The sequence below is a fragment of the Nyctereutes procyonoides genome, unplaced genomic scaffold, assembly GCF_905146905.1.
Source record: "Nyctereutes procyonoides isolate TBG_1078 unplaced genomic scaffold, NYPRO_anot_genome, whole genome shotgun sequence".
NCBI lineage: Eukaryota > Metazoa > Chordata > Mammalia > Carnivora > Canidae > Nyctereutes > Nyctereutes procyonoides.
In genome coordinates this window covers 14,683,154-14,710,776 of record NW_026575132.1, presented here as the reverse complement: position 1 = coordinate 14,710,776, position 27,623 = coordinate 14,683,154, and the positions used below count along the sequence as shown (strand labels likewise).

The 27,623-nt window shown below is 39.8% G+C and overlaps 1 protein-coding gene and 1 long non-coding RNA gene across 3 annotated transcripts in view; one reads left to right on the top strand and one right to left on the bottom strand.

Annotated features, from left to right (window-relative positions):
• The window catches only part of NDUFS1 (NADH:ubiquinone oxidoreductase core subunit S1), a 34,221-nt gene extending 24,840 nt beyond the window's left edge, over nt 1–9,381 (top strand). For both annotated transcript variants that reach the window (XM_055345159.1, XM_055345158.1), the window contains 5 exons: nt 564–718; nt 3,242–3,417; nt 4,172–4,306; nt 4,401–4,473; nt 7,048–9,381. In XM_055345159.1, coding sequence (XP_055201134.1) covers nt 564–718; nt 3,242–3,417; nt 4,172–4,306; nt 4,401–4,473; nt 7,048–7,139 — 631 coding nt within the window. In that variant the 3' untranslated portion in view covers nt 7,140–9,381. The remainder of the gene's footprint in view (nt 1–563; nt 719–3,241; nt 3,418–4,171; nt 4,307–4,400; nt 4,474–7,047) is intronic.
• LOC129522771 (uncharacterized) overlaps nt 5,867–27,623 on the bottom strand; it is a 34,959-nt gene continuing 13,202 nt past the window's right edge. Inside the window, exon 3 of the long non-coding RNA XR_008666985.1 lies at nt 5,867–6,415. This is a non-coding gene — a long non-coding RNA (uncharacterized LOC129522771). The remainder of the gene's footprint in view (nt 6,416–27,623) is intronic.

The following is a 27,623-nucleotide window of genomic DNA, read 5'->3' as shown; positions in this document are numbered from 1 at the left end:
TGCATGGAGCCTGCTTCTCCCTCTGCCTGTGTCTCTGCCTCTCGCTCTCTCTGTGACTATCATAAATAAATTAAAAAAAAAATTAAAAAAAAATAAATAAAATAAAATAAAGAGGGATCCCTGGGTGGCTCAGCGGTTTGGCGCCTGCCTTCGGCCCAGGGCGTGATCCTGGAGTCCCAGGATCCAGTCCCAGGATCGAGTCCCGCGTCGGGCTCCCAGCATGAAACCTGCTTCTCACTCTGCTTGTGTCTCTGCCTCCCCCCCCCACCTCCCTATCATGAATAAATATAAATAAATCTTTAAAAACAAATAAATAAATAAAATAAAATATATCTCATGGAGACAGTGTTCTAAGCATCTTGTTTCTTTGTTTGCTGTTCTTAAAACAGTAAAATATTGCTATTTCTGGTTTTGACATCTATTTTATAATGGGTTAAGAAGATGAGGGAAAGCCTTTGTCAGCATTGAATAGAAAAAGGATTAAGTATCATTTCAAAAATCACATTTAATTCTTTGTAATGATAACACTGCAGGTATGCTAAAAATCTGTAATTGTTTTACAGGATTGCAAGCCAAGTAGCTGCTTTGGACCTTGGCTATAAACCCGGGGTGGAAGCAATTCGTAAGAACCCTCCCAAAGTGCTATTTCTCCTGGGAGCAGATGGAGGTTGTATCACTCGACAGGATTTGCCAAAGGATTGTTTCATTATTTATCAAGGTAAGTAACATCTGTGACACCAGAAACAGAAGAGAATCCAATGTTGTGTAGATTAGAAACTGTATGACAATATATTTAGTGGATTGAATATTTTCCATTCAAGAATTTTAGACACATAACCCCCAATATTTTTTTACATGCAGATTATAGGTTTTATAAGTTATGTAATTGATACTGTTATTAAGAATTTATTACCTGGTCGGGCACTTGGGTGGTTTAGTCAGTTAAGCATCTGCCTTCCACTCGGGTCATAATCCCAGAGTCCTGACATCAAGCCCTGCACTGGGCTTCCTGCTCAGGGAAGAGCTTGCTTCTCCCTGTCCCCATTCATTCGTTTTCTCTCTCTCTCTCTTTCTTTCTCTCTCTCTCTCTCTCAAATAAATAAAATCTTAATAAAAAAAAAATTACTACCTAATGATACTTAATAATAAAGAATTAGAAGAAATCTAAATGCCTCAGCAACAAGAATGGTTAAATTATGGTTTGTTTATATAATTAAGTATTATATAACATTAAATTTCAGCTTTTTTTTTAAATTTCAGCTTTTCAAAGAATATTTAGCATTATTATGTAAGCAGGAAAGCATTTTTACATAAATATTTAAAAATTTAAAAAATCGTGAGTGCTGAGTTATAGGGCATTTAATGAAGTATATTTGACAGTACTTTGTTTTATTTTTTTTTTTAATTTTATTTATTCATGAGAGACACAGAGGCAGAGACATAGGCAGAGGGATAAGCAGGCTCCCCATGGGGAGGATGTGGGACTCGATCCTGGACACCAGAATCGTGACCTGAGCTAAAGGCAGATACTCAACCATAGAGCCACAGAGGTACCCCAGTACTTTGTTTTGTGTTTGACTCATTTTCTTGAACAATCAAGTTTCCCTGGAACAAATGGAGTTCAGAGTTCAGAATATCCATATTCTTGGATATTTTACAGAAAAAAAGTATTATATAATTCTCCATTTTCACACAAACACCATAAATTTATAATAGGCTTTTTATTGCCATGGCACATAAAGAGCTTTATATAATATTCTGTATCTTTAGTTTGACAAAACAAAATGTATAAATTATATCCAGTTCCTAGTCCTATCCAGAAATAATCATTGATGATGGCTTTAGAAATATATGCTTCATGGGCAGTCTGGGTGGCTCAGCGGTTTAGTGCTGCCTTCAGCCCAGGGCCTGGAGACCCGGAATCAAGTTCCACGTCAGACTCCCTGCATGGAGCCTGCTTCTCCCTCTGCCTTTGTCTCTGCCTCTCTCTCTCTCTCTCTCTCTCTCGCACAAATAAATAAATTAAATCTTTAAAGAAAAGAAAAATGTATGCTTCATATATTTTTCTATGTATATGTGAAAATGTATACAAGTGAGATGAGACTTCATATATTGTTTTATAACTTTCTTTCATTTAACTTCAGATTTTTTTCCTTCTAACAGTTTTTGTTAAACTATTAAAATTCTCATTATACTATTTCAGTCATATTGTTTTCTACAATATCCTGTTTATATTCTTTTCAGTATTATCACTGTCATTCCTGTTCTACATTTTTTGTTCCTTTACCATTTCAGTCTATTTAATCAAATTTCACTAACAGCTAAGTATTTCTACTTTGTAATCATCAAAAGAAATAATATACTTAGTCACCCATGATTATATATGATATTCTACATATTGCTGTATTTACAAAAAATCGTCTGAGAAGTTACATAGCAAATTTTTATCAGTAATTTTCTTTGGGAAGGAAGTTGAATTGTGGGTAAAGTGGGCTTTTTTCAAAAAAACAAAACAAAACATTTTTTTTTTAAGATTTTATTTATTTATTCATGAGAGACACTGAGAGAGGCAGAGACATAGAAGGAGAAGCAGGCTCCTTGCAGGGAGCTCGATGCAGGACTCGATCCCTGGACCGGGATCATACCCTGAGCTGAAGGCAGACATTCAACCACTGAGCCACCTAGGCATCCCCCGAAACTTTTATATTGTTTTATATATTGTAATTTTGTAAAAACTTCTTTTTTTTTTAATATTTATTTATTTATTTATTCATGATAGAGAGATAGAGAGAGGCAGAGGGAGAAGCAGGCTCCATGCTGGGAGCCCAATGTGGGACTCGATCCCAGGACTCCAGGATCACGCCCTGGGCCAAAGGCAGGCGCCAAACCACTCAGCCACCCAGGGATCCCCTTGTAAACACTTCTGTAATACTTAATGGATTTATCTTTATTCTTTTTAAGGATTTTATTTATTTGAGAGAGAAAGCTAGAGTGTGCACGAGCAGGGGGAAGGGCAGAAGCAGAGGAAGAAGGAAACTCCCTGCTGAGCAGGGAGCCTATTGTGGGAATCAGATCTCAGGACCCTGGGATCATGACCTAAGCTGAAGGCAGAGGCTTAACCCGACTGAGCTACCCAGGAGCCCTCTTAATGGGATTTTAAAAGGATCTTTCCTGTGTTCATGTATAATACCTAATCAATTTTTTGCCAAAATATGGCTTGCCACTTTCCATCTTTTCACAGGACATCATGGTGACGTTGGTGCTCCTATAGCTGATGTTATTCTCCCAGGCGCTGCTTATACGGAGAAATCTGCTACCTATGTCAATACTGAGGGCCGAGCTCAGCAGACTAAAGTAGCAGTGACACCTCCTGGCTTGGCAAGAGAAGACTGGAAAATTCTAAGAGCCCTCTCTGAGGTATTTGTTCTTAGTGATGCTGCTAATAGGATGTTTCACTTGTTAGCTTGTCAAAATGATTTTCAGAGTCAAGAGGATGCAAGTCTGATGTGCAGAGATGATTGAATAATCCCCGTAGGACAAATGTATTCAGAAAATGGGTGTTTGATATTGATGTTTTTATTTTTTGGCTTGTTTTGCCTAAAAATACTTAACTCTTTTTATTTAACTCTTTTTATTATAAAGAGAAAGCATAGATTTAAAATAATGCACAATTGTCTGTAAACTTTGTATATAATCAATATCAGGTTAGCAAAAGCATTCAAATTTAGCATAGCATTATCTCGTTTTTTTTTTAAGATTTTATGTATTTATTCATGAGAGAGACAGAGAGAGGTGGACACATAGGCAGAGGGAGAAGCATGCTCCCTGTGGGAAGCCTGATGTGGGACTTGATCCCAGAACCCTGGGATCACTCCCTGAGCAGAAGGCAGATGCTCAACCACTGAGCCACTCAGGTGTCCTGCATTATCTCTTTAATCATTTATTTCATACTTAGTCTAATTCCTAAAGAGAAATTACTATGTACTGATAGCTGTTTATGAATTAGAATTTTTGACATCTGTGTTCTCCACTTAACCACTTAATGTACATGCTAATGGACACTGATAGAATTTTCACTACTACAACATTTCACTATAGTTTCAATTACGTATTATTTGAATTTTTTAAGTACTAAAGCTCTGTGTCAATTCTGGGAACCTGATAATTATAGATTGCAGGTATGACCCTTCCATATGATACTCTGGATCAAGTAAGGCACAGATTGGAAGAAGTCTCTCCTAATCTTGTCCGATATGATGATGTGGAAGGAGCCAATTATTTCCAGCAAGCAAATGAGCTCTCCAAGGTAAAAACTTGCCTGTATGTAGTTTTCATACTAGTAAATCCTAGGATGTTAGTTTTCAGTTCTGTCATTGATCTCATAATCCCTTTTTTTGCAGCTAGTGAACCAGCAACTTCTTGCTGATCCACTTGTTCCACCTCAGCTAACAATAAAAGACTTCTACATGACAGGTATGCATTTGTGTTAGCATGATTGCCAAATATGAAAGGCAGGAAGGAATGAGATCACCTAATTTAGCATTACAATTCCAACCTGTTAATGAGAATATTTGATATTTTTATTTAACCTTTGAAAATTTTGAAACATCAGAAGTAATGTTCATTTTCTTTTTTTTAATGTTCATTTTCTGATTTTATTCTAATTTCCTTTATTTCTGAAATGTAAGCAGATTTTTTTTTTTTTTAAGATTTGTATTTATTTTTGAGAGACACACAGAGAGACAGAGACACAACACAGGCAGAGGTAGGAGAAGCAGACTCCATGCAGGGAATCTGATGTGGGACTCGATCCTGATCCCAGGAATCCAGGATCACGCCCTGAGCTGAAGGGAGATGCCCAACCGCTGAGCCACCCAGGCGTCCCTAAGCAGATTTTAAATATAAAATTTACTGTTGTGTGTAAAATCACCATATAGCAATTTAGGGAGATTTTTTGTAAGTGACAACTCTGAAAGTTTTTCTGAGAATTACATTAGAAACACAAAACACTTAAATGTGAAGTATGTTAAAGAGTGCTTCTGATGGACATTGTTAGGGATGTTTCTAAGGAATGTGGACTTACTGAAACTTGTTCACTGAATATCTTACCTTTGATATAATATAACACTTGATATTGCATCTGTGTTATGAAGTAGTTGACGATTTTAAATTTTCTAAAAGCAGATATATATATTTTTTTAAACTTAAGATTATTTTTAATTGGGTTTTTATTTTTTTTTACTTTTTTTTTTTTAATTTTTTTATTTATGATAGTCACAGAGAGAGAGAGAGAGAGGCAGAGACACAGGCAGAAGGAGAAGCAGGCTCCATGCACCGGGAGCCCGATGTGGGATTCGATCCTGGGTCTCCAGGATTGCGCCCTGGGCCAAAGGCAGGCGCCAAACCGCTGCGCCACCCAGGGATCCCTTTAATTGGGTTTTTAGTTATAAAAGTTATGTTTGTTGTAGAATGTGTACCTAAGCCCAAAGAGCAAAGAACAGTTACTATGATCTCACTATGTAGAAATTACTTTTATTTTTTTGATATCTTGTCAATCATATAGGGATATACAAATATTTATTTAAACAAAAAATACGATTATTCATTTACTAGGGGGGAGGGGTTGACAGTTTTATTGAAATACAATTCACAGGCAGGCGGGGGGGGGGGCTCAGCGGTTTAATAAATTAATTTTTTTTGGTGTTCAATTTACCAACATACAGAATAACACCCAGTGCTCATCCCGTCAAGTGCCCCCCCTCAGTGCCCGTCACCCATTCACCCCCCACCCCCCGCCCTCCTCCCCCTCCACCACCCCTAGTTCGTTTCCCAGAGTTAGGAGTCTTTATGTTCTGTGTCCCTTTCTGATATTTCCCACACATTTCTTCTCCCTTCCCTTATATTCCCTTTCACTATTATTCATATTCCCCAAATGAATGAGAACATACACTGTTTGTCCTTCTCCGATTGACTTACTTCACTCAGCATAATACCCTCCAGTTCCATCCACGTTGAAGCAAATGGTGGGTATTTGTCGTTTCTAATGGCTGAGTAATATTCCATTGTATACATAAACCACATCTTCTTTATCCATTCATCTTTCGATGGGCACCGAGGCTCCTTCCACAGTTTGGCTATTGTGGACATGGCTGCTAGAAACATCGGGGTGCAGGTGTCCCGGCGTTTCATTGCATCTGAATTTTTGGGGTAAATCCCCAACAGTGCAATTGCTGGGTCGTAGGGCAGGTCTATTTTTAATTCTTTGAGGAACCTCCACACAGTTTTCCAGAGTGGCTGCACCAGTTCACATTCCCACCAACAGTGTAAGAGGGTTCCCTTTTCTCCGCATCCTCTCCAACATTTGTTGTTTCCTGCCTTGTTAATGTTCCCCATTCTCACTGGTGTGAGGTGGTATCTCATTGTGGTTTTAAAAAATTAAAAAAAAAAGAAATATGATTCACATACCATAAAATTCACTAGATTCAGTGGATTTTAGTACACGTACTATTTTATAAACTTTTTTCAGTGACAGTATTGTGTACATATTTGTCCTGTCTTTAGTACTTCTCTATAGTATTTATAATGGTTGCATACTGGCATATTATGTGGCTGTATGTGATTATTTAATCATTCCTAGGAGTACTTATTAAAAACATTTAGCTTATTTTCTGAATTTGTTTCTCTCACATATTTTTACATAGAATTTTTTAAGACGACATTTTAGGCCTCCAGCCATTTTATGGTTTGTTTGTTTGTTTTTAATTTTATTTATTCATGAGAAACACAGAGAGAGGCAGAGACAGGCAGAGAGAGAAGCAGGCTCCTCTCAAAGAGCCCGATGTGGGACTCGGATTCCGGGACTCTGGGACCATGCCCTGAGCCAAAGGCAGTCAACCACTGAGCCACCCATGTGTGGGTGTAAATTCTATTTACATAGAATTTTATAGTCTTTTTTTGTTGTTGTTCCTAAATGTGTGCAACAAAGTTTTACTATGTGCTTTTAAAACAATCGTGTTATCAAAATGCAAATTTTTAAATATCTTTCAGACTCCATTAGCAGAGCCTCACAGACAATGGCTAAATGTGTCAAAGCTGTCACAGAGGGTGCCCAGGCAATAGAGGAACCATCCATATGCTGAAACTTCTACTAGGAACCCCATTTTGTTACAAATAATTAATGGACAGTTATGTTGGAGTGATCTACAGGTTTATCTCTTTAAAAAATAATCTGAATAATGTAATATTTAAGGTTGTACCTTGCTTATTTGAAAATGATACTGCAATTATCAGTGAACTTTGAGGTTTCAAAGACATTTATGTATTTTGTGTAAACGTTGTTAAATAGTTCAATAAACGTATACAGATGCTCTTTCACATAAAAATATTGGCAATTTCTGTGACACAGAATTCTTAAAATGTGAGTTGTTCATTTTCATTGATCATTTATGTTTGTAAAATGGATGAAATAAAAAGAACTTCCATTAGGACCCACTGTTTTCTAGTGCTAAAGTAAAGATTTGAGCATTCTGTCAAGCTGGGTAAATAGAATATGTATAATATTATCATATATCAGATATGTATCTTGGATAACTATAATAATCATAATAATGATAGGTAATGATTATTCAGCTTTTTCTCTGTGCTAAGCTCTCTGGTTTTATATGTATTATCTTGTTTTGTCCTTGCTGCAGCTCTGTGAGGTAGTGTTATCTCATTTTACAGATGAAGAAACTGAAGTTTAGGGATATTTGGTAGCTTGCCTAAGGTCACAGCAAAATTCAAGGACTGGAGCCTAGTTCTTTCTGAATCCAAAGCCTATTCTTACCTGCTACACATAATTCCCTCCCATTAATACAGATATTATAGGTTGTTACTTCTAAGAATTAGCATTGAGAAGCTTATTGGGTAGCACATTTTTCTGTTTTCTCTGACTCTGTTCATATGTCATGGTGATTTATGTGACATTTTTCTTTGTGTAAGAGATTATACACACATGCACCACTGGAGTGAGGGAGTTAAGGGATATAATTTAGGTCTTTGTTGATGTTCCATATTCATTATATAACACCATCTGCGGTTTTAAGTCAACTAAATTATTCCAATAATAGAAGACAAAACTAACAGCTTTCGTAATTTTCAGTTGTCAAAACAAAAAGGAGGTAAAACTTTTATAATTAATTAATCTAGAAGATAATTTAAAGCCACATAAAATTTTTTCAAAATCTATGGTCAGAATTCGTTTGCTCTGTAATCCTTATTCCTACTTTCACTAAAGACAGCCCAATTATAGGATGCAGTATTCCTGATACAACAATAAAGGTTTTTCAAATAACACTACATTAATACTTTATCTTCAAAAACTGTACAAAATTTGTCACTTGTAACTTTTTTCCCAAACTTTATTTTTTCTTTAGCGATACATTATGAAGTGTATTTTGCTTAAAGTATTTAAAATTATAAGTTGCCTGAAATTGTACAAATTCTTCCTGAAAGTCTTTGAATTCAGTACAGACCTTTTGCACCCTATATTTTCTTTACCTCTTTAATACTGTAGCTGATCTCGAGGGGGCAGATGCTGCCAATTTCATATTTTACATAGTACTTTTCAGTGCATGTGTGTAGACTTCATAGGCTTGTTGCTGAAGGAATATTGTGTTCAAATGGAGAAGAGGTAATGTATGACCAAGAGGGTCCACAATCCTTGGGTTGCCATCTAGGCAACGTGTGAACTTGTAATCCTATAAAGAATACCTTGTCTGGGGTAAGTAGTGCTCAATAAAATTAGCTGTTTTTTATGTAAAGTAAACATGCAGGTCTGTCTAATGGGCACCTATTAATCACGTAATGCTAAATATTAAGGTTATTGTGAACATAAACGTTAAAGGTAGTTGCTAGGGGAAAAAAGTTTTTTTGTAGAAGAGCCCCCAGATAGAAGAAAAATACATATAGGGGAGAATAACTTGACTGATGGAATTATGATTCTAAGTAATGAAAGAGGTCTGCAAGGGCTTACGGGCCAGGTCCCTTTGGGTGAAGAAGGCAGTCTGGAAATAGCCTCTCATTTAAGGAGGACCTTCTAGATATGTATCACTAAAGTTTTAAGTATATTATGTCTAATTTTCACAAAAACCCTGCAAACAATAGGTATTGAGACCCAAGAAATAGCAAATAACTTGCCTAAAGCTACAGAGGTAGAGACTAAAGGCAAGGGAGTTTGACTTATTGTCCCATGTTGCCTCAAATATAAACCTCATGGACAGCTATGAAAATTGAATAGATGTACAAGAAAGATCTTAAAGCCTAAGCTCTATACAAAATGCTTCCCAAATTTATTGTGAATTGTATTATAACAAACTAATAAAAAGTATGATGCCTTCTTAATACCCAGCATACAGTCGTTTATTATTGTTTGTTGTGGAGTTGTTTAAACACCACCTCTTGTCTGGTCAGACAGATCTAGTTCATCTTTGGAAAAGTTACTAAGAAAAAATTTTAAATTATTTCCTCATTTGTAAAATGGGGATAAAAATCGAATAATTTTATTTACCTCTACCTAGTAATGCTATTATGAGGATCAGGTCAGAAAACCTATGGAAATCCTAGCTTACTTCCTGACATATAGTAAATGTTCAATGTGCTTAATAACTGAAGACCATCATTATAGGAAAACGTGTATTCAAAATTTTGCTCACAGTTTCAAGAGGTTGCCACTAGCCCTCCATGGGAGTTTTGTTGTTTTTTAACTAAGCTCTGGGGCAGCCCAGGTGGCTCAGCGGTTTAGCGCCACCTTCAGCCCAGGGCCTGATCCTGGAGACCAGGGATTGAGTACCACGTCGGGCTCCCTGAATGGAGCCTGCTTCTCCCTCTGTGTGTGTCTCTGCACCTCTCTCTCTCTCTCTCCTCTCTCTCTCATAAATAAATAAATAAATAAATAAATAAATAGATAAATAAATAAATAAATAAATAAATATCTTAAAAAAAAATAAAACTAAAACTAAGCTCTGTACCCAACATGGGGCTCAAACTCACAAGATAGTAAAAGTCACTCTACTGACTGAACCAGTCATGCCCCATGGGAGTTTTTGATCCTAAAATTAATTAAAAGTCCCCATTCTAAATGAATGAAGTGAAAAACTCAAACTATTGGTTGTAGGGAAAGGCATCCCAAGTATAATCTCCATCTTTTGTTTTTCTAAAGAAATGCATTCCTTTCCTAAGGCTCCAGGGAATTAAATGACTTATCCAAGGTCAACGTGACCAAAACACCAAAGCTGTGAAAATTTATTATGCAGAAGTCTTTTTTTTTAATATTTTATTTATTCATGAGAGAGAGAGAGTCAGAGACACAGGCAGAGGGAGAAGCAGGCTTCATACTGGGAGCCCGACGTGGGACTCAATCCCCGGTCTCCAGGATCAGGCCCTGGGCTGAAGGCGGCGCTAAACCACTGAGCCACCCGGGCTGCCCAAGTCTGCTTTTTTTGATGGAACTTTTAGTAGTTGTAGATTTACCAAGTCTGTTGGGTTCTAATCCTTTAAAGAGATTACTTTTTTTTTTTTTTTTTAAGATTTGATTTATTTATTTGACAGAGCAAGAGAGAGAGCACAGCAGAGGGCAGAGGGAGAAGCAGATGCCGCACTGAGCAGGGAGTCTGATGCGGGTCTTGATCCAAGGACCCCGGGATCATAACCTGAGCTGAAGGCAGACGCTTAGCCAATTGAGCCACCCAAGTGCCCCAAAAGAGATTATTTCTTTTTTTAAAAAATAAATTTATTTAAAAGAGATTATTTCTAAGAGCAAAACCATAAAAACAGGGCTATCAGAAGAGGGAAGATTATTTGCTAGTGGTAGAAAGGGTACTGAAAGAGGGTTAAAGCCACCCCACAAAGGGTGGCCGGCCAGTAGATTCTTTTGCCGACATAAGCTTTTGATCAGTATAAAATGTCAGACTTCTGTTACTCAAATCACCCTACCACTATTCAATACCTAAGAAGAACTAAAGCAGCTTAAAGAAGTGGTAAGAGGGGTGTTTTAAAATGTTAACGTGTCATGACTTCTGTTCAGATGTCACTAGTAATACTGCAAATCCCTAGTTAGCAAAGGTCTGGTATGGTTGTGAAAATGAGGGCTCAAGCAGAGATTATGGTATGCAGGAGCAGGACAAGCTATTTTTTAGGACATTTTGTGAGGCTAGTCCTATATTATTAGCATGGCTAGACCTCATGTTTGTGATTGACTCTGTTCAGAAACAGTGGGCATAAACATAATCTGATAAAGATCTATTGGAACAAAAAATTGTTTATAGATGTATATATGGCCACAGTTTAATAATGATGAAGATAGCTGGTAACTCCCTAACAATTTTAATGACCAATATTTTAAAGAAGCAATTGCACAGTACTTTAATTAATTTGCTTATTTAGGGATGCCTGGGTGGCTCAGCGGTTAAGCGCCTGCCTTTGGCTCAGGGCATGATCCTGGGGTCCCGGGATTGAGTCCCACATCAGGCTCCCTGTATGGAGCCTGCTTCTGTCTCTGCCTCTCTCTCTCTCTCTCTGTGTGTCTCTCATAAATAAATAAAATCTTTTTTAAAAAATTTGCTTATTGAATTCAGCCCAAGAGGGGCACCTGGGTTACTCATTCAGGTAAGCTTTTGCCATTGGCCCAGGTCATGATCCCAGAGTCCTAGGATCAAGCGCCACATCAGGCATCAGTGGGGAGTCTGGTTCTCTCTCTCTGCCCCTCACCCTTGTGCTCCCTCTCTCTCAAATAAATAAAATCTTTAAAATAATTTAGCCCAAGAGACAGTAAGAAAACTATGAATAGACTTAAGGTCTAGATTTTTTTTTTTTTTTTTTTTTTTTTGGTAAGGTCTAGATTTTAATAGAACAAGGATCTTGGAACCAAATACCTTTTCCTTGAAGTGTTTGTAGATTTTACAATGGAAAATTCTAAAAATCTTTGATATCTTAATATTTTTAAAATAACTTACACTGAAAAACATGTGGTACTGAAAAATATGGTGAAGATTGCTTTAGGACTAGTGATTAGTTTCTTGAATTTTGAATTGGCATGTAAAGAAATCACAAGATGAATAACATTAATTTCCTTCTTAGAAGCATATAATTTGGGGTCTGAAAAGGACTGTAGAAAGAAATCTAGTTTATTTTTTTAAGTAGGCTCCACGCTCAGTAGTATGGAGCCTAACTTGGAGCTTGAACTTGCCACCCTGAGATCAAGATCTGAACTGAGATCAGGAGCCAGATGCTCAACTGACTGAGCCACCCCAGTGCCCCAAGAAAAATCTAATATTACACATGCATTTTGTAATTGTGGAAATGGAAGCCAGAGAGAATTAGGGGCTGGTTTTTTTGTTTGAACCACCTCTTCTGACTCCTAGTTCAGGGGCATCTCAAAGCCTTAAAGTCAACTCCAATTTATTAAACGTTTGCAGAGTATTGTGTGTCAAATACAATGCTAAGAGAAATGCACTTTAGTTGGTGTCCTCAGGAAGCTAACAGTGTAGTAAAAAATCTGTAAACATCAATTAAAGTCATGTCAGGACATTTGACTACAGGTATGTACATAAAACAGTGGTGGCCACAGCTGAACCTGACAAAATTTTAAAGTTTACTAATACCCAGTGTTAGCCATTATCTAGGGAAACAGATACACTCAGTCACTGTACAATAATCATCAAAACTTTTTTTATTTTTTAAAAGATTTTTTAATTTTTTAAAAGATTATATTTATTTATTCATGAGAGACACAGAGAGAGAGAGGCTGAGACAGGCAGAGGGAGAAGCAGGCTCCATGCAGGGAGCCTGATATGGGTGGGACTCGATCCCTGGACTCCAGGATCACACCCTGGGCTGAAGGGGATGCTAAACCACTGAGCCACCCAGGGATCCCTGATTTTTAAATTTTTTAAAAAGATTTTATTTATTTGAAAGAGAACATGTGCACGCATGAACTGGGGGAGAGGCAGAGAGAGACCAGCAGACTCCCTGCTGAGCCAGGAGCCTGATGCGGGCAATCCCAGGACCCTGAGATCATGACCTGAGCTAAAGGCAGATGCTTAACTGACTGAGCCACCCAGGCTCCCCTAAAACAAAAAAAATTGTCTATTAATGGGGGACATAAAATATTATTGGTACAATCATAAAATATACAAATGTTAGAATGAGATCTCCACTTGCTGATATGGAAAGAGCTCCAAGATACATAAAGAACATTAAGATGCAAAAACAACAACAACAACAAAAAACAAACCCAAAAACCATTAAGATGCAATAATATGTATCTTAATATATAGATGTAAATATATAGATGTTAATATATATGTAAATATATATATTTACTTACGTGTGAAATGTATTTCAGCAGACACCTCTGGGTAGTTCCTCTATAACGAGGATAAAGAAAAGGATTTTACATCTCTACCATTTGAACATTTGAGTTTTTACAGCAAAAATATTTTGCTTTTATTATTGTTTTGAAGATTTTATTTATTTGAGAAAAGGAGAAAGTATGAGTAGGATTTGGGGCAAAGAGAGAAGCACACTCCCTGCCGAGCTGGGAGCCCCACACGGGGCTCCATCCTAGGAACCTGGGATCGTGACCCAAGCCAAAGGCAGACGCTTAACCAACTGAGCCACCCAGATGCCCTTGTTTTTATAATTTGTGAACACATAGTTTAGATGAAGAATACGGGACAAAACAAAACATGTAAACTGATGAAAACTAAAAATAGGAGACCAAATTGTGTGCGTTAGGTGTGGTAGGCAGCTTCTAAGATGGCCCCAGTGATCTCTGCCTCCTGGGATCCATGCCCTTCTGTAATCCCCTCCTTGAGTGTGGGCTGGACTTAAACGGACTCACTTGTACTCATCTGGGATGTCCCGGCTGAGTTTTTATTTTTATTTTTAAATTTTTTTTTAAAGATTTTATTTATTTATTCTTGAGAGACAGAGAGAGAGGCAGAGACACAGGCAGAGGGAGGAGCAGGCCCCATGCAGGGAGCCCGTCGTGGGACTCCATCCCGGGTCTCCAGGATCAGGCCCTGGGCTGAAGGCAGGTGCTACACCGCTGAGCCACCTGGGCTGCCTCCCCTCCCCCCCCCCGGCCCCCGCTGAGCTTTTGAAAGACTGGCTTCCATGTTGGGCATTGTCTGGTTCTCTCCCCTCGGGTCACCACCTGCCATGTTGTGAGGATGCCTAAGCAGCCTGTGGAAAGGACCTTGTGGTGAGGACGAGCACTACCTTCCAGCAACCACATGAGTGAGCTGATGCTTTGGCCCCAAACTGGGTTGAGATGACCCCTACCTCTACACTTCTGGATCCCTGACCCCCGGAAACTGAGATATTAAATGTCTGTTGTCTTCAGCCATTAGGTTTTTGGCTATTTTGTCATGTAATAATAGATAAGCAGTCTGCTGTAGTCATAACCTAGTGAAAGCATACGGCAGGATGGCCTACATCCGACGGCGGATCCATGGGGGAGTACAGAGGCCTGACCTTCTAGACCCACTGACGGGGTCAACTCTGAAGGGCTGGCTTAGCTCCGAAGCTCTGTGGGGAGGGCTGGGACCGTCACTGGGCCCGGCCTGCACTACGGCTCCGCTTCCCTCTGCCCATTCCTGCTTTCTTTCACTCCCTTACAGTGTTGACCTCCAGGAAACTCATTAATACAGGTTGTGTACACTAAACTCTTTCAGAGTCCGCTACCTGAGGAATCCGTGATAGCCGCCCGGAGTATCCTGGATCCTAGATAGCTGCTCCAATTATCACTGTCTCAGCCGGCAAGACGTGGGTGAGAGGCAGGAAGTGGGGGACAAGCCGCTAGCATTGTATTGACGTGACTTGGACACTGCATCGTTTCTACTCTAATATCATAGGTAAGACAGCCACATTCACCCACCAGAGAGGAGGCTGGGAAATGGGACTACTAGTTGTGTAGCCACCTACCCAACTAAAACATTGTAAGAGAAGTGTTCTAGTTATTTTCTGCTGTGTAACAAACTACCCCAAAATTTAATGGTGTGAAACAACAACCGTCTTATTACGCTCATGAGACAATTCCATGAGTGCAGAATACAGAAAGGGCACAGCGGAGATGGGGGCGACTCACTGTTCTGTAAGGCTGGAGCCTCAGCTGGGTGCTGGAATGCCAGGGGTTGACTCAGCGGCGGGCTGGAGCGGCTCGAGTGGGGAGACCCAGCTCCCAGACAGCATCTCCGCTCACAAATTTGGCTCCTGGGCTGGAATGGCTGAAAGACGGGTCCAGAGGGGACGGTCTTCTAGAGCATCTACCTGTGGTCTATTCAGCAGGACAGTCCCAGGATAATTGTACTGGTAGGGCTTGCTCCGGGCTCAGAGAGCAAGACCAAGGAGGAAGCCGCAAGGTGTTTTATGACAACCTTGGAAGTTACAGTGTCACTTCCACTGTCCTTTATTGGCCAAGCCAGTCTCAGAGCCCAGATTCAAGGGGAGGAAGCATACACTGCATAGGGGGAGTGTCAAAGAATTTAAAACCACCGCAAGGGTAGATATTGGGGGACAATTAGTTCCTGCGATAGGCCCTATATCTGTACCACAGCAATGAAGAGTGAGACACAGAGGAAAAAAGAGAGACCACTAACAACTACAAAAGTTTCTTTTCTTTTTCTTTTCTTTTCTTTTAATTATTATTATTTAGAGAGGGGGAGTGAGGGAGAGGGAAAGGAAGAGAATGTGGGGTAGCGGGAGAGGGAGAGAGAGAAAAAATATATATATATTTTTTTCATTTTTCCCCTTTTAGAAAGAGAGATGGGTGGGAGGGAGAGGGAGAGAGAGAATCCCAAGCAGCCTCCACAGCCAGCACGGAGTCTGACACGGAGTCTGACACGAGGCTCCATCTCACAACCCCGAGATCACAACCTGAGCTGAAATCAAGAGGCAGAAGCTTAACCGGCTGAGTCACCCAGGTGCCCCAAACGAAGTTTCTATAACATACCAATTAATCTGTAGCTATTTTCTAATTACCACATCCACAACTCCCCTGCTTTGTATCCAGTAGAGAGTGGCTAAGTCCCCTATCATATAGAGGATAGAGTTGAGGCCCTTTCCTTGGGCTCAAATTTTTTAAGCTTTCAAATATAACTCAAGGACCTTCGCATAGGGAACTGAAATGTATTTTTGTTTGTTTGCTTGTTTTTGTGGGATGAAAGCTATTTATAGGAGGAAATGAGTCTTTGTTAGGGTGTTTACAGATTCTCCAGCCTGGGTTGCTATACATTGGGTAACTGTTGGGTCCAAACAAAGTAGTGTTCCTCAAGTAACATATTTACTATCATAGTTTGAGTACCATAGTGGGACCCAAACTAGTTTTCTAGAGTCTTCCATTCCATTTCCATTTTACAGGATTTACTATATTATTCAGCAGGATAAGTAACCTCCCTGCCAAACAATGTACTGTACATTATTAATATATAACTCTTTTTCTGAATTAAAAAAAAGTTTTTTAATCACAAGGGAAAAACTAGGACAGGAACTAGGCCTATTGAGATCTTTACTCTTCCAAGACTTCAGGATTTTCCTCATGTTCTTACGAGTAGGGTGACCTTGCCCCATTGCTCTAGAACAGAAGCATCTACTTTGCTCTTGGGCAGTCCTGGGATAATGGTGGAAATCTAAACGGAGCAGTAAAGCATGACTCAATTTCATTAATCTCAATTCCTCCTGTCAAGAAGAATAAAGGCCACAATTTTTTTTTTTGCTTGTTTCTTCTTTTCTTTTCTTTCCTTTTTTTTTTTTTTTTAGGATTTTATTTATTCCTGAGAGACACAGAAACAAGGCCCTGTTTCTATTTCTTTTTTAAGACTAGGAGCAACCTGGTCTTGACCGAGGTGCAATATTACGTGGATAAAGTTAAATAATAGGATAATACATGCCTTCCTGTAGCTCCCCAAACCCCAAATAATTCCCATAAAGGATGAAGTGGACATGGATTGTTTGCTTAGTAGCAGAAACTAAACAGCCACATCGCTGCGTGGGATTGGGCTTTTGTACCTGCAAACCCGGAGGGAATGAGGAGGGAAGGGTAGTGTACCCCCGGGCAGCAGTTTGTTACGAGATGCCATGTGGTCCTTACTCCTTTCACTCTATCTCTAGTGCTCTACCCAATATTTCCCTCTCACATCATCCCACTCAGACATGAGGTACATTTTCTACCAGTTCAGATTTATCATTGTCTTCCCATGTACTCTGCACCTCTTCTTCACCGTGACTCAATATACAAAATGTGTTGCACTTTGGTAAAACCAGAATGATTTCTCATCCAAAACTGGACTATGAGGACAAATACCTTGTAAGGGAATAGCTTTAGGAACCTGTGGTGCACTATATAAATTAATCAATGGCCAGAAAAGAGATACCTAATCAGTTTTAATAATATATTTGAGTCTTGAAAATCTACATTTTTTTTTTAAGATTTATTTATTTGACAGAGAGAGAGAGTGAGAGAACACAAGCAGGGGGAGTGGCAGAGGTGGGGTGAGAGGGAGAAGCAAGCAGGCTCCCTGCTAAGCAGGGAGCCCAATATGGGACTCGATCCCAGGACTCTGGGATCATGACCTGGGCTGAAGGTAGATGTCTAACTGACTGAGGCACTCAGGTACCCTGAGAATCCACATCTCATTCCACTGTGAACTTTTCGATTGGGATTGATTCTTCCATTCATGTTTTATGGTTTAATTCATTAAGTCCTTGTACAAGAAAAGCACTTTTAAGAAGGAAAATGAAAAAATAAATTAAAAATTAAAAAAAAATTTTTAATTAAAAAAAAAAAAAGAAGGAAAATGAAAAACACCCTAAGAGGGTAGGAAACCGTTCTGTTAGGTGAACCACCAAAGAGATTATTAGGGGCTTCTATGCTTTTAACAGCTTCCTGCTAATATTCGTAGTAGCTTGACAAATAAGGCTACTAGGCAAGGGCTGTGCCGATTCAGTTTTATTCCCTGGGTGGCACCCAACATGCTCTGTTTTCAAGAATTATTATTATTTTTTTACAATTTTATTTATTTGAGAGAGAGAGAGAGAGAGAGAGAGTGCGAGTGAGAGAGCACAGTGAGGGGTGGAGAAGAAGCAGACTCCCCTCTGAACAGGTAGCCTGACTCGGGGCTCCATCCCAGGACCCCAAGATCATGACCTGAGCTGAAGGCAGATGCCTGACCGACTGACCACCCAGGTGCCCTCCAACACGCTCTATACATTTGAACATCTTGATGTTAACTCAAGTTATTATGCCCAATCCTCAAGGTTGAGTAGAACAAGTCAACTGCTCACCCCTGGGAAAAATAGGTACTTTTCCCCAGGCACAAAGATATATGATTAAGGCACTGGGCAAGATTTTCCTGAATTGGCCCATCTGCCCAGAAGAGGTCATTCCTTTCCCCGTGTGAGCACCTTGCTCCCAGAGAGCTCTGTAGACTCACCCACTGACTCAGCATGATTGCAAACAATAAATGGTTGAGAAATTATTGTCCCTGCTAAGAGTTTCTGATGCAGTAAAGCACATGGATGCAGTCAGTGACCAAAAAGATACCAGGTCTCAATTTCTGATAGGGCCCATGGTTCTTTCCCTGAACACATTCACAAAGCATAGACATCACAAGTGTTGGCTACCTTTTTCTCTCCTCACACTCCTGCTGCTCCAAAACCTTTCGTCTTCCTTCCCCAAAACTCCCAAATAGTTTTTCTACCAGAGTTCAAAGAATTTGCTCCTTGTTCTTCAATATATATGCACCAAGTTTAGCCAAGTTAAGTTTAGCCAGATTTTTTTCTTGGGCATCGGAAGGAGGGAGACTGAATTGGCAGAGGTTATACTTTCTGGTTAAGTAGTGTACACAGCGCACACTTTTTCAAACAGTTGCCTAACGTTCCACTGTGTACCTCTACCAAAATTTACCCCAATTCTCTATCAGTAACAACTAAAACGTATTGAGCATATGCTGCGGCTTAGGCATGGTTCTAACTATCACAGCCCAGTGACAGATTCTGTTCTTAGCTCCACTTTACAGATGGGAAGACCAAAAGCACGGTGGCGTAATCTGTCCATGATCACACAGCTAGTAAGCTGTGGAGCTGGGATTGGAATCCAAGCAATTCTTAGCCATTATGCTCTATGCTTCCCTATCAATGGGGTAGATGCTCCAGATTTTTTAAGTTACAGATCATGAGGTAATGAATATCCTTGTACATAAATATTTGCATACTTTTCTAAGTATATCAGTAAGGACAAATTCCTTGAAATGACATTACGGGTCAAAGAGCAGCACATTTTTCTTTGAACAGAAAATATTTCTCCTCCAAACTTATCATTTGTTTTGGGGAGGCAGCATTTTATCAGAGGCAACAAGCCACTCTTTCACTATATTTAGAATTTTAGTAGCAAAAATACTAGAAAGTCATCCTAGTACTTAAGCTGAGGGAATATTAACTCGGTGATCCTTTCCTCATATCCTTTGTTATTATTTTTTTTAATATATATATTTTTAAAGATTCTCTTTATTTATTCATGAGAGACACACACAGAGAGAGGCAGAGACACAGGCAGAGGGAAAAGCAGGCTCCATGCAGGGAGTCTGACGTGGGACTTGATTCCGGGTCTCCAGGATTACGCCCTGGGCCAAAGGCAGGTGCTGAACGGCTGAGCCACCCGGGCTGCCCCCTTTCTGTTATTTGATTAGGGAGTGCAGACAGATAAACCGAAAGCCAAGCCAACGAGCCTGGACTAGGGCCTGGGTCATGGTAGTTCAGTGATTGAATTAAATGACTAGGTCTTTGACTTTTTTTTTAATCTGTAAAATGGGGATTTTAAGTATTACCTACTTTATATCCCGCCTTTGATGTAAAGACACAGCTATGAATGTATATGTTTAAACTTGATCACTAAGAACGCTTGTAATGGAGGGACACCCATCTGGAACCAGGGAAAGAAGTGTGGAGCCAAATAGGGAACTGAGATCTGGTATTTTTTTGATCACTAAATGTGTACATGTGCTTTACTCATACATGTGCATCAGAAACCCTGGGAGAGACAATAATTTCTCAGCCACTATACTGTGTGTCACCACCTGTGTCTTAGTATACTTCCAGCAGGTAGGCTCAATATAAACATTTTATAAATACATTAATGAACAAAGTTTTCAAGGCTGCTCCTCAGTTTTCCAAAGCTAAGACTAATATCCTCTCTCAAAAAAATAATTTTTAGCACTTTGTTTTTCCCCTAAATAATGAGTATCTTATGTCTTCTTTAGAGAACTATGTTCATAACATGGCTTAAGTTCTTAAAATTTGATCTTGGGTAAACTAATAAACAAATCACCCAGAAGAGAATCTGAAGTTATCTAGTTTGTCAAATGTTGAGTAACTGCCTTTCTATAAATTTGGAAAATACAGAAATGTAGAAAAATAATCCATTTATTGATTAGTAACCATTACACCGTATAATTTATTGGGCCTAGGGGATCCCTGGGTGGCTCAGCGGTTTAGTGCCGCCTCCCGCCCAGGGTGTGATCCTAGAGTCCTGGGATCGGGTCCTGCGTTGGGCTCCCTGCATGGGGCCTGCTTCTGTCTCTGCCTGTGTCTCTGCCTCTCTCTCTGTGTGTGTCTCTCATGAATAAATAAATAAGATCTTAAAAAAAAATCTAAATTCAATCTATTTCCCACTTTCCAACATATATATTTTTCTTTTCTGTTTTTTTTTTTTTTAAGATTTTATTTATTTATTCATGAGAGAGACACAGGCAGAGGGAGAAGCAAGCTCCCTGTGTCGAGCTGGATGCAGGACTCGATCCCAGGACTCCGGGATCATGCCCTGAGGCAGATGTTCAACCACTGAGCAACCAAGGCATCCCTCTTTTTCCTTCTTTCTTTTTTCTTTTTCTTTTTTTTTTCTTTATAATCTCCACACCCAAATGGGGCTCGAATTCAGGACCCTGATATGAAGAGTCACATGCTCTTCTGACTGAGCCAGTCAGGTACCCCTAGAATTATATATAGTTTTAAACTTGGTTGGGAAATATCTACGAATTTCAACATGAAAATATTTTAGTCTTGAGTGTTTTGGGATAGAAAAACTACATGTTTTTATGAATGACATTTACACATACTCAAATATAGAAATTAAGTAAACATGTAAAACATTCTGATCAGGTGTGAATAGAATATATTTTTAAGAATCTATCACTAGGCAGCCAAATTTTATTTACTGAAGAGTTTCCTTTCAGGATTTTGCCAGGAACTGGAAAAATAATATTGTTTTAGTCTGTTTGGGTTGCTATAACAAAATACCGCAGACTGGGTAGCTTATAAACAGATTTATTTTTCACAGTTCCAGAGCCTGGAAGTTCCACCATTAGGGTGCCAGCATGGTCAGGTTCTGGTGAAGGCCCTTTCCAGGTTGCAGACGGCCACCTCTTGCTCTGCCTCACAGGATAGAAGGGAGTAGGGAGCTTCTGAGGTCTCTTTCGTAAAAGCATTAGTCCCATTCATGAAAGCCCCATCCTCATGACGTAAGCACCTCCCAAAGGCCCTGCCTCCTAAATCATCACACTGGGCATTGGGACGTCAACATATGAATTTTGAAGGGATGCAAACATTCAAATCATAACAAATACCTAAATTGACAGCAGTCCTCCTCAGTTATGGGAAAGTAATCGCCAATGGCAAAACAGATGCTAGTATATAGTTCTACTCTACTCTGAATAACTGTGCTGGGAGCTATATTCTCTCTGAGTCATGGTATCAAAGAGACAATAAACTCAATGATGAACTTAAGTTGGCCAGGTCCCAGCTTCTAGCGATTGTATGTGTACCCAACAGGTCTATGATTTATTTACTAAGTCTTTGTAGCATTGGGACTGTTCCTAAAATTTCTGTTCACTCTATGTATCACAATCCATTGAGATTATAATTTTTCAACTATATTCCAAAGTTGAGAAAATTAATCAACTTATGACAAGGATTCGGGGCAATCATTATATCCAACACTATTTACTGAGTGGAGACACCATGTAATACTGTACACACTGACTTGTATGTTTAGGGAGAAAGTTCTGGAATCAGTTTCCCAGATTTAAATCCTGGCTCTACCACTTACCAGCTATGTCCTCTCTATCACTATTACCAGCTGAAATAGGGATGATAATGATAACACCCGCCTCATAGAATTAACTAATATGTGTAAAGCACAAAGCATGAGTAAGTTCTTGGTGTTAGTTGTTACTTCCTCCTTTATTTTGTTTTTTAAGATTTTATTTATTTATTCATAGAGACACACACACACACACACACAGAGGCAGAGACACAGGCAGAGGGAGAAGCAGGCTCCATGCAGGGAGCCTGACGTGGAACTCAATCCCAGGTCTCCAGGATCACACCCCGGGCTGAAGGCAGCGCTAAACTGCTGCGCCACTGGGGCTGCCCTTACTTCCTCCTTTAAAAAAAAAAAAAAAGATGGAAAATGTATACCTAGGGGTGCCTGGCTGGCTCATTTGGTAGAGCAACCAACTCTTGATCTTGGAGTTGTGAGTTTGAGCCCCACATTGGGTGTAGAGATGACTTAAAAATAAAATGTGTATCCAGAAACCTGTGATTTAGTGTGCAACCAATCTATAGTTTGGTACTAGAATAGAAAGCATTATGGCTTTTTTCCACATCATACTTTACATCAAAAATTTTATTTCTAGTCAGTTTGAAAGTAATAAGAATGGGAAAACCTAGGCAGCCCGGTGGCTTAGCGGTTTAGCGCTGCCTTCAGCCCAGGATGTGATCCTGGAGACCCAGGATCGAGTCCCACGTTGGGCTCCCTGCATGGAGCCTGCTTCTCCCTCTGCCTGTGTCTCTGCCTCTCTCTCGCTCTCTCTGTGTCTCTCATGAATAAATAAAATCTTAAAAAAAAAAAAGAACGGGCAAAACTTGGCTTTAGAAATAACCTTTTAGACAGAAAATAAGCATATAAACATTAGATATTTGAATTACTCCTTGAGGTTTAGCTACTAAAAGCAATATCAAAAAAAAAAAAGCAATAATCCCCTATTTTGAATCCTGATTTATTTCATGCCCAGTAATAGTCATCACTAATATCTAATGCAGTATATTGCACAGTCAGGTACTCAAACATTTGCTCAATAAATTAATTAATGAATAAAAAGTAAATTCACAGTTATAGCTGAGAGTATGAAGAGAACATTTAATTTTTTTTTCATTTAGTTCTAGCAATGTAATTCCTAACCAGCAAAGTGCACACAGTTTATATAAATCAAGCTGTTTGGTCCACAGAGTAATGCATCATGGGAAATTATAATCACTGCTTTTACAACTGGGTATGATCCTGTGAAATTCTGTCTGTGCTCTTGGTGAGAAAGGAAGGAGGAGGACAGACAGATCAGAAGGACAGATGGATCAATCCTGCTGGAGAACAAATCAAAACGAATGTTCTACTAATGGAAGATTACTGACATTTACTTTTATGAAGGACTTAGAGAAGTTTGCAAACATACTGCGATTTTTAAAAAGATGACTTACTGAGTTATGAAGAAAAAAGTAAAAAAGGACCTGTTATTAAAAAGATATTTTCCTTGGGGCACCTGGGTGGCTCAGCCAGTTAAGCGTCCAACTCTTGATTTTGGCTCAGGTCATGGTCTTGGGGTTGTGAGATCAAGCCCTGTGCTGGGTGTCTGGGTGTCTGGGTGTCAGGCTCCACCCTGAGCATAGAGTTTCCTTGAGATTCTCTCTCTCTTTCCCTCTGCTCCCCCCCGCCAAAAAAGACATTTGCCTTTTGCCTGATGAATGTGGACTGGTTGTCCCATTAGTTCATATATACTATTAGTCTAAATATATTCTGTGGTAGACTGAATAATGGCCCCCAAATATGTACATTGTTTTCATTCCTTGAATACACAAATGTTACCCTACATGGCAAAACAGATTTTGTAGATATGATTAAGTTAAGGATCTTGAGTTGGGGAGATTATTCTAGATTATCTGGATGGGGACAATGCAATCAAAAGGATCCTAGTAAGAGCGAAGCAGGAGGACAAAAGTCAGAGGAGACTGGAAGACACTGTGCTACTGGTTTTAAAGATGTAGGAGGGGATCATGAGTCAAGGAATGCAAGTAGTACCTTCTAGAAACTGCAAAAGGCAAAGGAACAGCCTGTCCCCTGGAGTGTCCAGAGGAATGCAACCCTGCTGATAGCTTAATTTCAGCCCAATAAAACCCATTTAGGACTTCTGACCCACGAAACTGTAAGATAATAAACTGTGTTGTGTTAAGTCACTAAATTTGTAGCACTTTGTTAGGACAGCACGTTTCCATTAATACATTCATTAATCTGCACCTAACCTATGGAGACACTAATTTGAAATCAACAGGAACAGAGCTTTACTTCTAGTTCTCTTGGATTACAGCCGGAACTATCCTAGGAAAAGTGATTTATTTTAGGTTAGGGGTAGGAAAAAAGATAAGATGAATCGAGAGAGCATCTTTTGGTATCAGAAAGTGGAGAATTCAAAAAAAAGAAAGAAAGAAAGTGGAGAATTGCTCAAAAAGGATTGGGGGTAGATCAAAAGGGTACAGATACTAACCTGAAAAAGCTACCTATGGCTAAAGCTCCAGCAAGTTGAACAACAAAATAATGATGGATTATAACTCCCCAAATGAAATATGTGTACTTATGTGTCTACAATGAAATAAATATATAGATACATGAAGAATGGACAATTCCATTGAATTATGTTGAAATTAATATGGGAAAAGGGTGCCTGGGTGGCTCATCGGTAAAGTGTCTGCCTTCAGCTCAGGTCATGATCCTGGGGTCCTGGGATGGGGCCCTGACCCTGTCGTGGTCAGGCTCCCTGCTCAGTAGAGTCTGCTTTTGCCTCTCCCTTTGCCCCTCCCCCCACCTCATGCACATTCTCTTGCAAATAAATAAAATCTTTAAAAAGAATGAATATGGGAAAGTTTGAGGAGGAGCAGACTATTTGCAGTGCTCAAAGTATGCCTCCCAAGATACATTTTAATTACACGCGAAATACAGTACATCTACAGTGGAGAAGCCCAGAAGACACCAGCTTAAGCAAGTAATCAAGATTAATAATCACTAGTGTGGCAAGCAGTATTCTAAGATGCCAGCTCATTCCCTCTGTCCTCCTTACCTTTGTCTTTAAAGATTTTATTTATTTGAAAGAGAGAGAGAGTGCACAGGCAGGGGGTAGGGGCAGAGGGAGGGGAAGAAGCAGGATCCTGGATCAACAATCCCATGACCTGGGCCGAAGGGAGATGTTCAACTGACAGAGCCCCCCGGGCACCCCTGTCCTTGCTACCTTTGATATATATGCTTTGCACCCAGGCTGTGAATATAATGGATCTTAATCCTGTAATTAGGTTATATGATGTGACAGTCAAATGGGAGATTATCAGTTCAGGCCTGACCTAATCATAAGGGCCTTTTAAACCTGGGCCTAGGAGTCAGAGTTTGGAGGTGTGACAGGGATTGTCTGGGAGCTTCCCCTCTCCCCCTGTAGATGGAGGTGCCATACAACTAGAATGTGAGAGGGGCCTCCAGGGAAGGGAATGACCCCTGCCTGCCAGACAGCCAGAAAAGAGTTGGGTCCTATAACCAAGAAACCAAAGTCAGCTAACAGCCTGAACGGGCTGGCAAGAGGACTACCAGTTCCAAATGTGAACGCGACCCAGCCAACACCTTCATTTCAGCCTTATAAGACCCTGAGCAGACAGCCCAGCCACACTCTGCCTGGACCCCTCACCTCTAGAAACCTCAAGATAATACATGGGTGGTGTTTCACGGTGCTGGGTCTGTGGTGATTTACTCCAACAGCAGAAGAAAACGATACAACCAGCTGTAACACATCTTAACATCACACCCCTGATAGGATGCTCTGAAAAGGACACATCACGTCTGCCAAAACTACATTACCTCTTCTGATCATGAGAAAACCTAAGAGAAATCCAAATTGAGAGACATTCTACAAAATGACTGACCACTACTCTTCAAAATGGTCAAGGTCATGAGAGAAGAAAAGACTGAGTGGAGTGGAAAAAGGACATTAGTGGTAAACTCATGAAATCTGAATAAAGTCTGTAGTTTAGTGATAACAACAACAAAATAAAACACCTGGACCTAGCTATTTCCTTCCAGAACTGGGCTAGTCTATGTAACCATAAGCAATTTACTTGCTAACTCTTGGTTTTTCCAATTGTTAGGAAACACGAGGGATCCCTGGGTGGCGCAGCGGTTTAGCGCTTGCCTTTGGCCCAGGGCGCGATCCTGGAGACCCAGGATCGAATCCCACGTTGGGCTCCTGGTGCATGGAGCCTGCTTCTCCCTCTGCCTGTGTCTCTGCCTCTCTCTCTATATCTGTGTGACTGTCATAAATAAATAAAAAATTAAAAAAAAAAAAAAGGAAACACGAAAAGCATATTTATAATGGGACTTTAAGATGCTGAGCTGAGGAGGGCCTGGGTGGTTCAGTCGGTTGAACATCTATCTGCCTTGGGTTCAGGTTGTGATCTCAGGGTCCTGGGATCAAGTCCTGCCCGGGCTCCCTGCTCAGTGGGGAGCTGCTCTCCCTCTCCTGCTTGCTCTCTCTGTCAAATAAATAAAATCTCTCTCAAAAAAAAAAGATTCTTAGCTGAAATAGTAACAGTCATGTTGCTTTTTATTTGTTTTTAAGTAATTCTATTTTCTTGTAACGTAGCTTAATTTTGGAAGAGTTGGTGTGTTTTGGAAGACAGTATGCTTCAATATTGTAATGATTTTGATGCAATATTACAAATTAATGAAAGCAAATATGATTTGTTTTGTTTTAGAGAGTGGGTGTGTGCACGGGAGTTGGGGGGGAGGGGGAGAGGGAGAGAGAGAATCGGAAATCAAGAGGCAGATGCTTAACCAACTGAGCCAGCCAGGTGCCCCTAAACCAAATACTATTAATGAATATAATCCAAAAATGAAAATCTGGACAGCTTAGTACACTGTGGAGCCTTTTTGTGGCTGTTGCTTTGAGGTTTGCTTTTTTCTTTTACTTCAAATTAAGGAGTTGACATAAACAAATACACAAAATCTTTTTGCAGTTCAAATGAATATTAGGTGATGGGAAGTGGGGTAACTGGATGATGGGCATTAAGGAGGTCATGTGATGTAATGAGCACTGCATGTTATATAAGACTGATGAGGGGGATCCCTGGATGGCTCAGCAGTTTAGCGCCTGCCTTTGGCCCAGGGGGTGATTCTGGAGTGCTGGGATCGAGTCCCACGTCGGGCTCCCTGCATGGAGCCTGCTTCTCCCTCTGTGTCTCTGCCTCTCTCTCTGTGTGTCTCTCATGAATAAATAAATAAAACCTTTAAAAAAAAAAAAAGACTGATGAATCACTGAACTCTACCTCTGAAACTAATACATTTTATGTTTATCAATCGGATTTAAATTTAAAAAACACTAGGTGTTATTGCAAAAACCAAATAAAGGAATTAACATTTCAGAAATTTTCTGAACTCAAGTTAGGATAAAGAGAGGGGAGCAAAAAAAGATTCAGTAACACACCATCCAAACAGTTTGATTCAGAAA